The following is a 12,834-nucleotide window of genomic DNA, read 5'->3' as shown; positions in this document are numbered from 1 at the left end:
GGTGGCAGAGTGAGAGTCCTAACGGTCGCAGAGAGGATAATTTCTTACACCTCGATGCCTCCTCCGGCATCCAAGGGACCTCCAGTAACATGGATGTCCCTCCCGAACAAACCTCAGCTCTTCATCCTCGCCCTCTGCCGGCTCTCCGAGCCTCTCTCCAACACCTGTCTCCTCCCATACCTCTACTACCTTGTACGGTCATTGCAAACCGGTGACACGACCAGCCAAGCTTCAATCTCAAGACAGGCGGGGCTGCTCGTCTCTCTGTTCGCCCTCTCACAGTTCGCCACCTCGGTGCCATGGGCGAGCTTTGCGAATCACTATGGCAGAAAGCCTACGATAATCATTGGTCTCGTCCTATCGATCGTGTCAAACATTGGATTTGGATTCTCGACGACAATACCAGCGGTGATATCATGGAGGGTCCTGGCAGGCATTGGGAATGGGAACATTGGGGTTATGCGGACGATAACGGCTGAGATTGTAGTGGAAAGGAAGTACCAGAGTCGAGCATTCCTGTTACTACCGCTGGTATTTAATTCTGGGGTGGTCATTGGCCTGGCATTGGGAGGGTGTCTGGCTGATCCTATCGTTAATCTACCTTCCCTTTTCGGTCCAGCAGGAATCTTCAATTTCGCAGATGATCCCCACGGTGTGGCCTGGATGCAAACATTTCCGTTCGCGCTCCCTACGATTTGTAATGCTACGGCATTGTTGTGCAGTTTGTTCCTAGCTGTGTTTGGACTGAAGGAAACGATGCCCGGTTTGGAGGACAGGAAGGATTATGGGATTGATGCCGGAGCAGCTATGAGACGAGGACTGAAGCGTGTCTTTGGAGGAAGATCTGCTGGATATACAATTGTAGATGAAGAGGAAAATGACGACGATTTGATGGATTTGCAATCCCCAAGAACCGAAGCCCCGATGGAGATTAGAAGCGCCTCACGACCAAAACCCAAACTTTCAATCACGTCTCGAGCTATCTGGACTCGAGAAGTTGCTGTCACTATTGTATCTTTCGGGCTTCTTCCTCTCCACAATTCGGCGTTCATGCAAGTCTTTCCTGTCTTCCTCTCAACACCTCCCTCCGAGCTTCCTGCCACCTCGGCCATCAAATTCAACGGTGGTCTCGGCCTCTCATCTCCAACGATAGGGTTATTCCTCTCCGCATTCGGTATCTTTGGCATCCTGATCCAGCTATGCATCTACCCATCGCTTCAAGCCTGGCTAGGGACCCTGCGCAGCTACCGCGTTGCACTAGCTATTTTCCCCTTGGCTTACCTACTCGCTCCATACTTGTGCCTGATCCCTAGCTCGCGTTATGTCCTGCAGTCTATCAGCATTGCCTTTATTCTTTTCCTTCAAGTCACAGCCCGCACGTTCGGTATACCGAGCAGCGTCATTCTTCTCACTAATTCGGCGCCTTCACCACTAGCGCTAGGTGCTATCCACGGCGTAGGAAACATGCTCAGTAGCCTGAGTCGTGCATTGGGGCCAGCAATTGGTGGCGTGATATTCGGATGGGGTATGGATAGAGGCGTAGTGGGAATCGTATGGTGGAGTTATCTACTTGTTGTCTCTGTGTGCGGTTTAGCCTGGAGTTGGATGTTAAAAGAAGGGGAGAGACCGACAGAGAAGGGGAAAGAGGCGGAATGTATCGAATTAACGCTAAATGATACAAGCGACAAGGAGAAGGAGGTTTTACCGTGAAGATACGTTTGATTTATTGTATCCACTAGAGTTCTTGCTCGTATAGAGCCTTCAGTCTAAATAAGAATGACAGATAAGAAAATAAAGACGTGGTGAAAGCAGAAACGAAAATAGGTTAAGGGATTGTTTTAACATCCTATCTCATATCCAAATACATCCATTCACTATCGAGTCTCCAGTGTCTAGTCTACACATCCCCCCTCCTCTGCCTCTCCCTATCCCTCCTCCCTGCTGCTTCAACAACTATCCTGTCTAGAACAGGCATACTTCCTACTGCCCACTCCTTCTCCTCTATAGGAACGAAATCCCACCTTCTCGCCGGCGCATTAACCCCTGGCCAAAGATCCACAGGGAGATAATCCCCAACATCGAACCTGAACCCCTCTCTCTCCTTCATATCCGCATCATACACCTTCTCGATCTGCTCCGCCGCCTTCCGCATAATACTCTGGACCTTCTCATCGGTCTGCTTCCGGCGGAAGACTTCTAGGATAAGGCTGTCGTAGGAGGAGAAGTAGTTCTCGTAGAAGACACGCATGGATTCTAGTTCGGACAGTTGTTCTTGGATGTTGAGTTTTGTCTCTTCCCAATGCAGGCGGAAGTTCTGGCTAGCGATTATATAGCCTGGGAGTCTGGCGCCAGCAGCTTCGAGGATGGAGTACGTGGCCGTGGTCTCGTTGAGAGTGCGTGTTAGCACAGAGATATGCTCGATGATCTCGTCGTGCTTGGCTTCCATGTCGTTGAGGTAGTCGCGGAGTTCCATGACTACGTCCTCGACTTGCCCGGCGTCCTTCTCGAGGACCTCAAGCATCTCTTGTCGTTCTTTGGCGGAGATGGGGTTGTCGGCTGTGGGGTCGTTCTCGGTGTTCATCACGCCTGAGACGGAGACGGGTTCTGCTTCTGGGGGTTGAGAGGATGCTGCTTTGCGGACGGCTGCGTAGCCTCCTTCTGTGTGGCGGATAGCATTGACGCAGAGGTCGAAGTGGGAAACTAGAGAGTCGAGAAGAGCTGCCATTTCTTGGGCATTTGTTTCGAGAGTGTGTAGATGGCTTGGAATTAGGGAGGAGAGATCGTCGTTGGACTGAGAGATACTTGATTGGGGAGAGGCTTTCATTGCAACTTTGAGGGTTCGCAGATCATCGTCGAAGGAGAGCAAAGAAGAGTCGAATTCGGTTTGTGCTTCCTAGGGGAGGTTAGAATGATTTGGCCAGATCTAGGGTGTAAATATATGTACCTTTGCTTCCCGTATAGATTCCTTCAGAGTATCTCGCATGGTTTCTACACCTTGCTCGTCTACGAAATCCAGCAGACTTCGAGGCTCTTCCTTCTCGGGCCTAAACGCAGCTTCTACTATTGTAGTTCGCAGAATATCCATCGTCGATTCCAGCCTCGTATTTGCCAAATCCAGAGTTCGAATGGTGTTCTACTATGATCAGCCTTGCGTCTCCTCAAGCTTTAAGCAGTCCTACCTTGAAATCCCGTTGTCCCTCTTTATACACATTCTCTATACCTCCCCTAACCCTTCTTAGTACTTTCACTTGTTCCGATATACCACTCCTCAAGAACCCCGTACGAGCACTCAACACTGCACTCTCCTCTAAAGCTGAACGAGCAGAAGTCATAATCTCATTAGCGCGCCATACTGTACTAATAGAAGCCAAAGACCGCTTGGATGCAAGCAGATACGTCACAAGAGCATCGAGAGAGACTTCGTGATGCGTCATAGGAGAGGACTGAATATTTGATTGGGAGAGTGAAGCCTGGCTACGGCTTGTTGGTGGTGAGACAGACATGATAATTGATGGGATATTCAGTGTTGAAGCTGGACGTGACTAGTGGTTTCTTATTGGTCATTTCCTCTCGTGCTTAGTTCCCCGAGAGTAGAGATGTCCAAGATCGATGAAACGGAATACTATAAACAAACAGGGGGGAGTGTTGGTAAGAGGTTTGTTGCATGCATGTACATGCACGGGCACGGGCTGACTTCACACCTGAAGTGGATAAGAGGGAGAGGGACCAGGGAGATAAGAGCTGTCCCGCATGCTGCCTGTGTCAGCCGAGGCTTGCAATACTTACAGTATAACCCCGAGGCTGGGATATTTCGAATTCACTCTCGATTCCACAATTCTGTTATCCCTTGTGGCGGGAATATGAAATTAGATGAGAAACGAATGATTCAAAAGGAAGCCACAAGATTCAATAGGTGACGAGAGTTAGTGGTTGATATTGACATTGATATCACCCAGGACGAAATAAGGTTCTTTAGGTATAATAGCTAGTCTCAGTCTCAGGTTTGGCCGCGTCTCCACAACTTGTATGTAAACAAACTCCCCTCCTGACGACATCAACCATTTCCTCGACACAAACTAAACGACCAGCCACGCAGTCATGCTGCCTCCCATAGACGACGCGATCTTACAATCGAATCCTCGATTTTCAGCTCTGTATAGCACCCTCGCGAAACAAATCCTCAACCCCAATGGCTCGACGAAAATACACCCCGCGCAAAAAGAGCGGGATGCCGTGTCTGAGGTCTGATTCCCCTACAACTTTCCCAGTCTGGAGGTCACTATAATGTATTCAAATGCTAATGGGAATGATACTCAATAGGCACTAAATGCCTGCCGCCTCCGAAGCGCCAAGTCCCAACTCCTCAAATCTGCCTTACAGCACCTCGACCTCTCACCTCCTCCATCCACTTCTACATCTACTAGCAGAACGACCACGACGAAATCTAGCCGGCAATCCCAAATTCAGCAATCGAAGCCCCAGTCCCAAACTCCAGTATCCTTACCACCTGAGCTGCTCGAGCTCATCATCGTCCTCTCCTCACGCCTCTCCTCCCCCGCCCTCTCACCCTCCCAATCGCGAACTCTACAAAGCACCGCCCTCTGGGCCAGCCTCCCCACGCATCTCCCTCAGATCGGCTCCCTACTATCCACACACCTCCAAACTCAAGCCCTCGCCCTCTGCCGCATCCTCTCCCCCACCACCAACCCGTCCTTCCTGCACCGGCAGATCCCAAAACTATACCCCTCTATAAGAGATCAGCAGCGCTTAATCAAAGAACGAAGGGTCGAACTGGCGAAGAGAAGGAGAGATCTGGTATCACACACCACCACCCTCCTCACCCTCCACCACCTCGCCACAGCCCTCGTGATCCGCACCCTCGAGCAGTCCACCCACGGCTCCTTGTCACGCTATATTAAAGCCCGCAGCGAGTATCTCTCCTTGAAAGCCGCGCAGGTGTTATATGAAGCGAGGGCAAAAAGGGATAGGGGCGAACGAGTGGTGTATACGGAGGAGGTGAGGAGCGCGCTGGAGAATTATGTCGGGGAGTTGAGGGGTGGGAGGGAGAGGGGGAGGGAGAGGAGAGCGCAGGCTGAGAGGACGCTTTGGGGGTATGGTATTGGGAGGGAAGATGGGGAGGAGAAGGAGAGGATTTTGAGGGAGATAGCGAGGGTTTATGGGGAGTTGAGTAAGGAGGTCGAGGAGGTGGGGAGGGATGTGCAGAGGCTGAGGGGGAGGTGATGGCTAGGTATCTGGGTTCTTAGAGATGGTCTCAAGATATGGCCTGGAATGAGGTACTTGGAGCTCGGTTTGATGACCTGAGCAGGGCCTGAAGCCCGATCCATGGCATATCAAATGTCCACTGGAGAAATGAGTGATGATAAAGATGTGATGTATTCATTAAGCAACATTGTTTATACATTGGCAGACTATTCTAAGGTATAGCCAACCACTCTAGCCTGTCCCTTGTTCTATTCTCAAAAAGTCATCAGATCAAGATACCGTACATCTATGCGTTCCCCTACATCTAAGGCTTAACAGCATGGATAGCAGCAGCAAGTCTCTTAACATTTCCAGACGTAATACCGGCAACCGAAATTCTGCCATCCTTAGTAGCATAAACAGAATGTTCCTTCGCCAACTTGTCCATCTGCTCCGGAGTCAGACCAGTGTAAGCGAACATGCCAATCTGGCTTGTGATATGGCTCCAATCGTGCTTCGATCCCAATGCCTCCAGTTCCTTCTTCAGGAGAGCGCGCATGGTGATGATGCGGTCGGCCATGCCCTTGACTTCGCCGAGCCATTGCTTGTTGAGGGCCTTATCGTTGAGAATCTCGGAGGCGATACGAGCGCCGTGGACGGGTGGGTTGGAGTAGAGAGGGCGGACGAGGATCTTGACTTGTGAGTCGATGCGCTTGGCTTCGGCGGCGTCGGCGGCGACGATAGAGAAGGCGCCTACACGCTCTCCGTAAAGACCCTAAATTCTGTCAGTGCGTAGATCTCTTCCTTTTTCTTCATGAAGGAGTTCGTACCATGTTCTTAGCAAATGACTGAGCAAGGCAGATGTTGTGGCCCTCAGCGACAAAGTGTCGGATTGGGAAAGCATCCTTGTCAGTATCTCCCGAAGCAAAGCCTTGGTACGCCATGTCGAAGAAAGCATAGTGGTTACCAGCCTTGACAGCATTACTGATTTCCTTCCATTGCTCAGGTGTTGGGTCGACACCAGTGGGGTTGTGTGCACATGCGTGGAGCAAGAAGATGCTACCCTGTGGAGCGCCCTTGATATCTGCCACCATACCCTCAAAGTCCAGACCAATAGTATCCTTGTTATAGTATCTGTACTTGGCAACCTCCAATCCAGAGTCCTTGAACACAGCAGCGTGGTTTGCCCAGGATGGGGTTGGGATGTAAATCTTCTTTGCGCCTGGGTAATGACGTTCGAGGAAAGCACCGCCGATTCTGAGAGCGCCTGTTCCGGAGATGGATTGTGTGATGACGAGGCGGTCGAGAGCGCTGGATCCAGGACCGTATGCGAGGAGAGCAGCAGCTTTGGTGAACTCGGGGACACCAGTGATTCCAGCGTACTCCTTGTTCAGTTGTGCGGACACGACTTTGTCCTCCGCGGTTCGTACGGAGGGGAGGACGTATGGCTTTCCTTGATCGTCACGGTATGCGCCAACGCCTGTAGGAGACCATCAGTACTGCCAATCTGAGGCTGGATGGGCTGGCATACCAAGATTGATCTTCTCCTTGAAGCTGTCGGCCTTAAAGGCTTCGGTGATACCTGTGTGATGTCAGAAAAAGTAAATCCTCCTTTCTCACTCTACTTTGACGTACCCAGGATAGCCTTTACACACGCAATTGATTAGTCTTCTGGGGGCTGTATGTCGAGTCGAGTACTTACATCCTATTGCATTGTTAGTAAACACTTCGCACGTCACTCCGCAGATGGCTATGACTTACAGGAGGTCCTTGGGGTACATTAGCCCATGTCGACGCTTGGCGGGATGCGACAGCTACGGAGCTTTTGGAGGCAATTCCACGGGACACAGCCTGTCGGCTTGCTACTCGCACTGAGGACAACATGACGTTGGATATGCGGAGCGAATATCAAGGGACAATTAAAGCCTTAAGTAAGAATGTTGGAAGAGGAGAGGTAGAGAAAGGAGTCAGGTCGGGATGGAAGATGAGTCGAGTAGGAGAAGTGAGCTGTTTCGCTCCGTGGTATGGGGAAATTTTTAGTGTGCATTTTAGCGTATGGGGATGCCTCGGACTTCTGTACCTATGCCAACACCATTTCATTTTCTCATGCTTTCCCCACTTATCTTGTTTGTTTACTTACACTCTAGCTCGCAATCCTATGCTAAAGTAGTACCTATGAACGGAGATCGTTCTGTTTTATATAAGCTTCCATTACCTGCCTGTATTACAATATCGATCATAGGGTAGTATAAATACAACTGCAGCTATTACCCAAGAGAGACCGTAATCCCGATTTCCGAGAGAGCGCAGAAACCTTCTCAGATAAAGTTTAAATGTTTCAATCTGTCTGTATGATCTTATTCTAAAGGAGAAAAATCCTGGGGGAGCGCAGTAAGGCTATGGTGGAGATCAGTCAAAGCGAAGAAATCCTCAGACGCCAAGATACTTGAAAACACCAGGGATTGTTATCTTATCTCTTGGAAAAAGAGGAGATGGCGCCAAGTGGAGTTTGTCTTTCTTATTCGTATCATTCACCACTCGTTTTCCCTTTATTGATTTTCTGATACAATGAGTTACGATAGACCATGAGGTGAAAGCACCATGCTGTCCCTAGTATTACGGTATCTATACACTTTCCGACCACACATTTGACAATCCACGCAACAGCCCATACCATTACTCCAGGCCGTATACTTAGCACTTGCGGCTCTCGCTATCTTATTGGCTATTTTCGGTCCTCTGAATAGTGTTTCTGAGGGGAACGAAGGGCTATCTAGCAGTTCGCAGCCATTTGAGGCCTGTGCATTTTACGAAGGAACGATCACTACCACCTCGTGCTCCTCACTACACGGGTTGGACAATGCTATTGATACTTTCGTACTGGTCCACATTGATCGGGATGGAATTCGTTACAGCACGACATTCGTGAAAGGTAGCCATGTCAGGTTGAATTGGCAGGCGAACAAGCGTTCCCTTTCTGAAGATGCAGGTATAAGGAGTGGATGACAACCCAGAGATTCCTCTCTCTTCTCTTCACCAACGTCGTCCTCCCCCTAACCAGATTATAAAACTCAAATGATCTGGAACCAATAGCAGCCAATTTCATCTTTCCATCCATCCCTCCCATCCTCGAATATGCGTTTCATTGCAATCCTACTTCCTGCCACCCTCGCTCTCTCCGCAGGATGTTATGCTTGGACTAAAGCCGCCCACAGCGTATGGGTTGCAAACGACACTTGGTATACAATCAATAGTGGTAATGTCTCTCTGTGCTTCTGATAAGGCGCTATGCTGCCATACCTGGAACACTTCGGCTGATACCCTTTTCGCAATCTAGTTCGAGTTCATGAATCTCCTGTACTTGTTGTTCATTGTCGGTGACTAACTTGCAAGTTGCAATTTCTCTAACTTTCCACCATCTAGTTGGTTAGATAGAGACCGTGCCGTTGGATTCCAGGACAGGTTTATCTACTATTTAAGGTCCTGGTAGACATTTGGTGGGACTTTCTTCTTAAGTGATGACTCGGGGAATTAAGGGAACGACCTGTGAGATTTCCAGAGGTAGAACAAGAAAGTCTTGCTGATTTGAATAAAATCATAGCACTAAGAATGTTGGCCCGCAGTCCTATTCAGGGGAAATGTTGGTGGGAGCTACTGTATCGATAATGCGATTGCGCTGATTACTGTCCTGACATAGGCGGTGAAGCAGCACTATCCTATGGCATTTATCATTATTTTGGTTTTCATGACTTTGACATTCTTACTTCTGTCTGCTCAAGTTCTCCCTACACTTGTTAGATAGAAAGAGATGCGAATGGTGTAGTGAGTCGTGATGCAGCCTCTATGAAGTTCAGATTCCAGACCTAACGCAGACCTTGTGAGGAGCCTGAAAAGGGCTCGCTTACAAAGTTAACAAAGGATACCATTGAAGAAATCGTGAATAGGACTTCTAAATGTCTACTATTCTAAGTTGTTAATATCTCTTATGTTCATGTAAAGTCATAAACCATAAGAGCCTGTCTCCCAATTCCTCCACCACCTTCCTTCAACACAATAACAACCTCCTCATCAAACCCAACCCACCTCCTACACCCCTCCATCTCATCCTCCGTCCCGAGATCCAGACTACCTCTCCTCAGGGAATCATAATCTAAATTGTCTTTATCGTCTTTCCTCGGGGTTGGTCTAACAACCACACTCTTCTCCACCCCCGACCGCCGCCCTTGTTTCCTTAACCCGGCATTGGGCTCACTGGATGATGAACTTGCACCAAGCCCACCCTCCAGTTCCCACACGCGCAGCTCATTACCTCGCGTCGAGACACTAACTGCTTTCCCCCGCGGCGTGATCTCAGCGGAGGATACGGACGAGGTATGGCCCCAGAGCTTCGTACCAGATGTTATACTCAGTGTGGAGGCCGTAGATGTGCAGAGGTACAGGGTCAATGTGTTATCAGGATGTGTAGCCAGAATGTAAGGGTGAGAGTAAGAGAGAGAAGTCGGACAGCTGGCCTCGCTTCTGGCACTGGCTGCAGAGGATGTTTCAGAACTTAATGTTGCAGATGGTGAGGCCGAGGGTGCGAGGATGGAAGTAAAGCCTTGCGGGAGGGCGGATGTAAGGCGTGAGAATATTACGCTTCCGGTTGTGAGAGAGAGGTGGAGTTCTTGGAGACCGACGGTATAGCCTGAGGTGTAGGTTTGGAGGGTATAGGCGATGCTTGCGATAAGTGTTGTTGGAGTTGTGCGGATTGAGAGGGAGAGTGGTGGCCAGGAGGTGTGGGATTTGAGGGATGCTAGGAGACGTGGTTGACTTGGTTGATCTGATAGTAATGGTTGTCCGGTTTCCTGAGGAGTTTGAGGTATCGGCACTGGTTCTCTCTCGGGAATATCATCATCTTTCTCGAGGTCGTCAGTTTCTTCACCAAGAAGGCTTGGAGTCGAAGGGATGTCCGTCTCCTCTGGAATGATCGGAGTGAACGAGTACAACGAGAGAAGCTGCTCCTGCGTAATGGTAAGAAGGTACGGGTACGCATACGCAATCGCACTCAAAGTCCCATTACTCGAAGCCGGGTGTCGATGACCCTCAATGAAGCTCCTCTCCTTAATATCCAACTTACAAGTCATCCAACCCCCATCCTCAAACCCCACTGATACTCCAAGCTCTCCATTCCCCTCCTGCTCATCAACAGCCAGACAAGTCGGCACTTCCCCGAACTCAAGCTCAAACCTAGCAATCAACCCTTTTCCTTTCAAATCCCATCCCCTCAACCCATCCTGCCCATCAACAGTCAGCACAACCCCCTCCGCCATCCTAACGAGCACCCCGGTACTTCTCTCCTCCCTCAACTTAATCTCCCTGACCTCACAAACGCCTCTGCTCCAATTATGCCTCAACTTATACCTGCCCTTCCAATCCGTACTCTTTCCATCTCGGCGATTAACCAGGCCCTCCTCACTCAGCCATTTACTCCTTCGCGAGCTAAAAACAAGCGCTTCATCTCGCGGTGGCACGTTCTTGATTCCGGGGATACGGAGAGCGCGAGGGAGCACGAAGCGGGAGTAGTAGAGGTTCTTCCAGATTTGGGAGTCGGATGAGAGCCGATAGAAGCGATAGGAGACGAGTTGGCTGCGGAGGAGGGTTGGGAGAGGGAGGATGTGGAGGATGCGGATTAGGAGTTCGTCGGAGAGCTTGTCGATGTGGTTGTAAGTAAGCGTTGATGCTTGTGGTGGAGCTTGAACGCGAGCCCTCTTAATAACTGGGAGAGGGGCATCGAGGCTCGCGATTGAGCGGCGACGTTTAGGCGGCATTATTTGCAACGGTGATGGCGTTGATGTTGATGTTGATGTTGATGGGATTGTGGAATTGCCATCTTGGTTTTCCAATATAGGGCTTATCGTTATCGCGGATGCCACCAATCTGTAGTATAAGTATGGTATTAGATACTCGTAAACGCCGAACTGTTGTCGTCCAGGCGGCACCCTTAGCGCCTCGCTTCAGCGCCCTGCCCATCATAAAGAACCCCCAGGGTAAAGCCGAGAACTTTAATCCGCGTCCGCAGTGTCAAGTCGGAGTGCAGACGCACAGTACAAGCACACAACTTCCAGCAATAATCAGGTCGAGATACCTCGCACGTCATTTGGCCGTTTATTTCCAGCTCTTATGTTGCCTACAACATAATACTAGACAGAATTCTATCTGGGAGCAGATTCCGTTAGCCGGGCGAACAAAGACGGTTCTATACTTAGGCCAGCCTCGCTGTTTTCCGATGCCTCTCTATTAAACACCAGAACCAGCTAGCAGGATGGCCCCAGCCGGTATTTACTCTCGTCTGAAGGCGTTCTATACCAAGGAGCAGGGTCAGTAGGCCTGGTGATGTATCTGCTATGTAAAACTAACGAAAAGCAGAGCCTAAACTACCGCCTCTAAGCACAGCTACCGCAGTAGCCTTACTAGTATATCCTCTGTAGTAGAAGCATAAGATCTCCAACTGACAATGAACTAGATCGCATACACTATCATCTATGTCGCCCCCTTCTACATATCCTCCACTACGCGCCCCTCACTAAACCTGTCCCGCGACGCGCCATCTGTTATTCGTGGCCGGATACGTTCCGTCACGACTTCCTGTATGATCTGCTCCATGTTCACATTCGTCCTGCTCTCGTCCGTAGAAAGTGGCAGTCTATTCAAGAGCATACATCAAATGGGATGGTTCCCGGTTGGCATACTAGAAGCTTTGAAGAGTGTAGGGCTTACGGCAATTCTGTTTATGGGACCCCTCTTTGAAGGTGGTATCGCTGAGGGTGGATGGCGCGATTGGGTCAAGCTGAGAGGGCTTAATACTGTCATCAGTGGGTGGATAGGATGGCGCAATTATGTTGCGGCAAGTATCCCAAGGATTCTACGTGAACATATCTAACAGACAGCTGTAGGGCCCAATTACTGAAGAGGTCCTCTTTCGTTCTGCATCAGTACCCCTCCTTCTGCTCGCTCAGACATCCAATGCGACTATAATCTTCCTGACCCCTGTGATCTTTGGTCTAGCGCATATCCATCACTTCTACGAGTTTAGGATTACACACCCTGATACACCTATCATTGCAGCAATCGCACGTTCGGTGTTACAACTGTCCTATACTACGTTGTTTGGAGGATATGTTACGTTCTTATATATGAGGACGGGAAGTCTGCTAGGTGTTATTCTTGTCCACGCATTCTGTAATTGGATAGGTTTGCCTCGTGTTTGGGGAAGGGTTATGGCAGGTGAGTCGGCTATAATCGAGAGATATAAGGAAGGAAAGCGGAGTGAGGACGGGCCTAATAAGGACGATGATAGAGAGTTGAGTGTGATTTGGACGATTGCGTATTACACTCTACTTGTCGTTGGCGCTGTCACTTGGTGGAAATATTTGTGGCTTTTGACGGAGAGCGAACTTGCTTTAGTAGTTTTTAAATAGCGGATACTGCACTTAGAACTAGTAGAAGCAGTTAATAAGAGCGATCAAGATCTTAGGTTTATTTGCCTAGAAAAGTTTTCTGTCAGTATAGTACTAGTAAACAAATACACCCTTTAAGCTGTCGAGATCACAAATAAAAGGCAATATAGCCTTGCGACGTCAGCCTTATCATTTG

At 49.5% G+C, this 12,834-nt stretch overlaps 6 protein-coding genes across 6 annotated transcripts; 3 read left to right on the top strand and 3 right to left on the bottom strand.

The window, feature by feature from the left end:
- Positions 1–54: 54 nt before the first annotated feature.
- On the top strand, positions 55–1,710 carry ONS95_012749 (uncharacterized protein; the record flags this gene model as incomplete). The annotated part of the gene is made up of 1 exon (XM_058506396.1): positions 55–1,710. The coding sequence occupies one exon, from the start codon at positions 55–57 to the stop codon at positions 1,708–1,710; it is 1,656 nt and encodes a 551-aa protein (XP_058358923.1).
- Positions 1,711–1,897: 187 nt separating this feature from the next.
- On the bottom strand, positions 1,898–3,503 carry ATG17 (autophagy protein 17; the record flags this gene model as incomplete). The annotated part of the gene is made up of 3 exons (XM_058506395.1): positions 1,898–2,893; positions 2,945–3,133; positions 3,180–3,503. The coding sequence occupies 3 exons, from the start codon at positions 3,501–3,503 to the stop codon at positions 1,898–1,900; spliced, it is 1,509 nt and encodes a 502-aa protein (XP_058358922.1).
- Positions 3,504–3,683: 180 nt separating this feature from the next.
- ONS95_012747 (uncharacterized protein) lies at positions 3,684–5,441 on the top strand. Its single transcript, XM_058506394.1, has 2 exons — positions 3,684–4,242; positions 4,321–5,441. The coding sequence occupies exons 1-2, from the start codon at positions 4,099–4,101 to the stop codon at positions 5,239–5,241; spliced, it is 1,065 nt and encodes a 354-aa protein (XP_058358921.1). The 5' UTR covers positions 3,684–4,098; the 3' UTR covers positions 5,242–5,441.
- Positions 5,442–5,527: 86 nt separating this feature from the next.
- AAT1 (aspartate transaminase aat1) lies at positions 5,528–7,086 on the bottom strand (the record flags this gene model as incomplete). The annotated part of the gene is made up of 5 exons (XM_058506393.1): positions 5,528–5,977; positions 6,033–6,682; positions 6,734–6,784; positions 6,901–6,907; positions 6,964–7,086. The coding sequence occupies 5 exons, from the start codon at positions 7,084–7,086 to the stop codon at positions 5,528–5,530; spliced, it is 1,281 nt and encodes a 426-aa protein (XP_058358920.1).
- A 727-nt stretch (positions 7,087–7,813) lies between these two features.
- On the bottom strand, positions 7,814–11,122 carry ONS95_012745 (uncharacterized protein). The gene is made up of 2 exons (XM_058506392.1): positions 8,967–11,122; positions 7,814–8,918 (listed from the first exon to the last, which is right to left on the bottom strand). The coding sequence occupies exon 1, from the start codon at positions 11,007–11,009 to the stop codon at positions 9,192–9,194; it is 1,818 nt and encodes a 605-aa protein (XP_058358919.1). The 5' UTR covers positions 11,010–11,122; the 3' UTR covers positions 7,814–8,918; positions 8,967–9,191.
- A 381-nt stretch (positions 11,123–11,503) lies between these two features.
- On the top strand, positions 11,504–12,659 carry ONS95_012744 (uncharacterized protein; the record flags this gene model as incomplete). The annotated part of the gene is made up of 4 exons (XM_058506391.1): positions 11,504–11,558; positions 11,608–11,654; positions 11,705–12,085; positions 12,135–12,659. 4 exons carry the CDS (start codon positions 11,504–11,506, stop codon positions 12,657–12,659), a joined length of 1,008 nt encoding a protein of 335 aa, XP_058358918.1.
- Positions 12,660–12,834: the final 175 nt, after the last annotated feature.

The sequence above is a fragment of the Cadophora gregata genome (genome assembly GCF_030347475.1).
Source record: "Cadophora gregata isolate MNR1 chromosome Unknown scaffold_6, whole genome shotgun sequence".
In the NCBI taxonomy this organism is placed as follows: Eukaryota; Fungi; Ascomycota; class Leotiomycetes; order Helotiales; family Ploettnerulaceae; genus Cadophora; species Cadophora gregata.
Note: the sequence above shows the minus strand (reverse complement) of the source record. Positions and strands in the feature narration are given on the sequence as shown.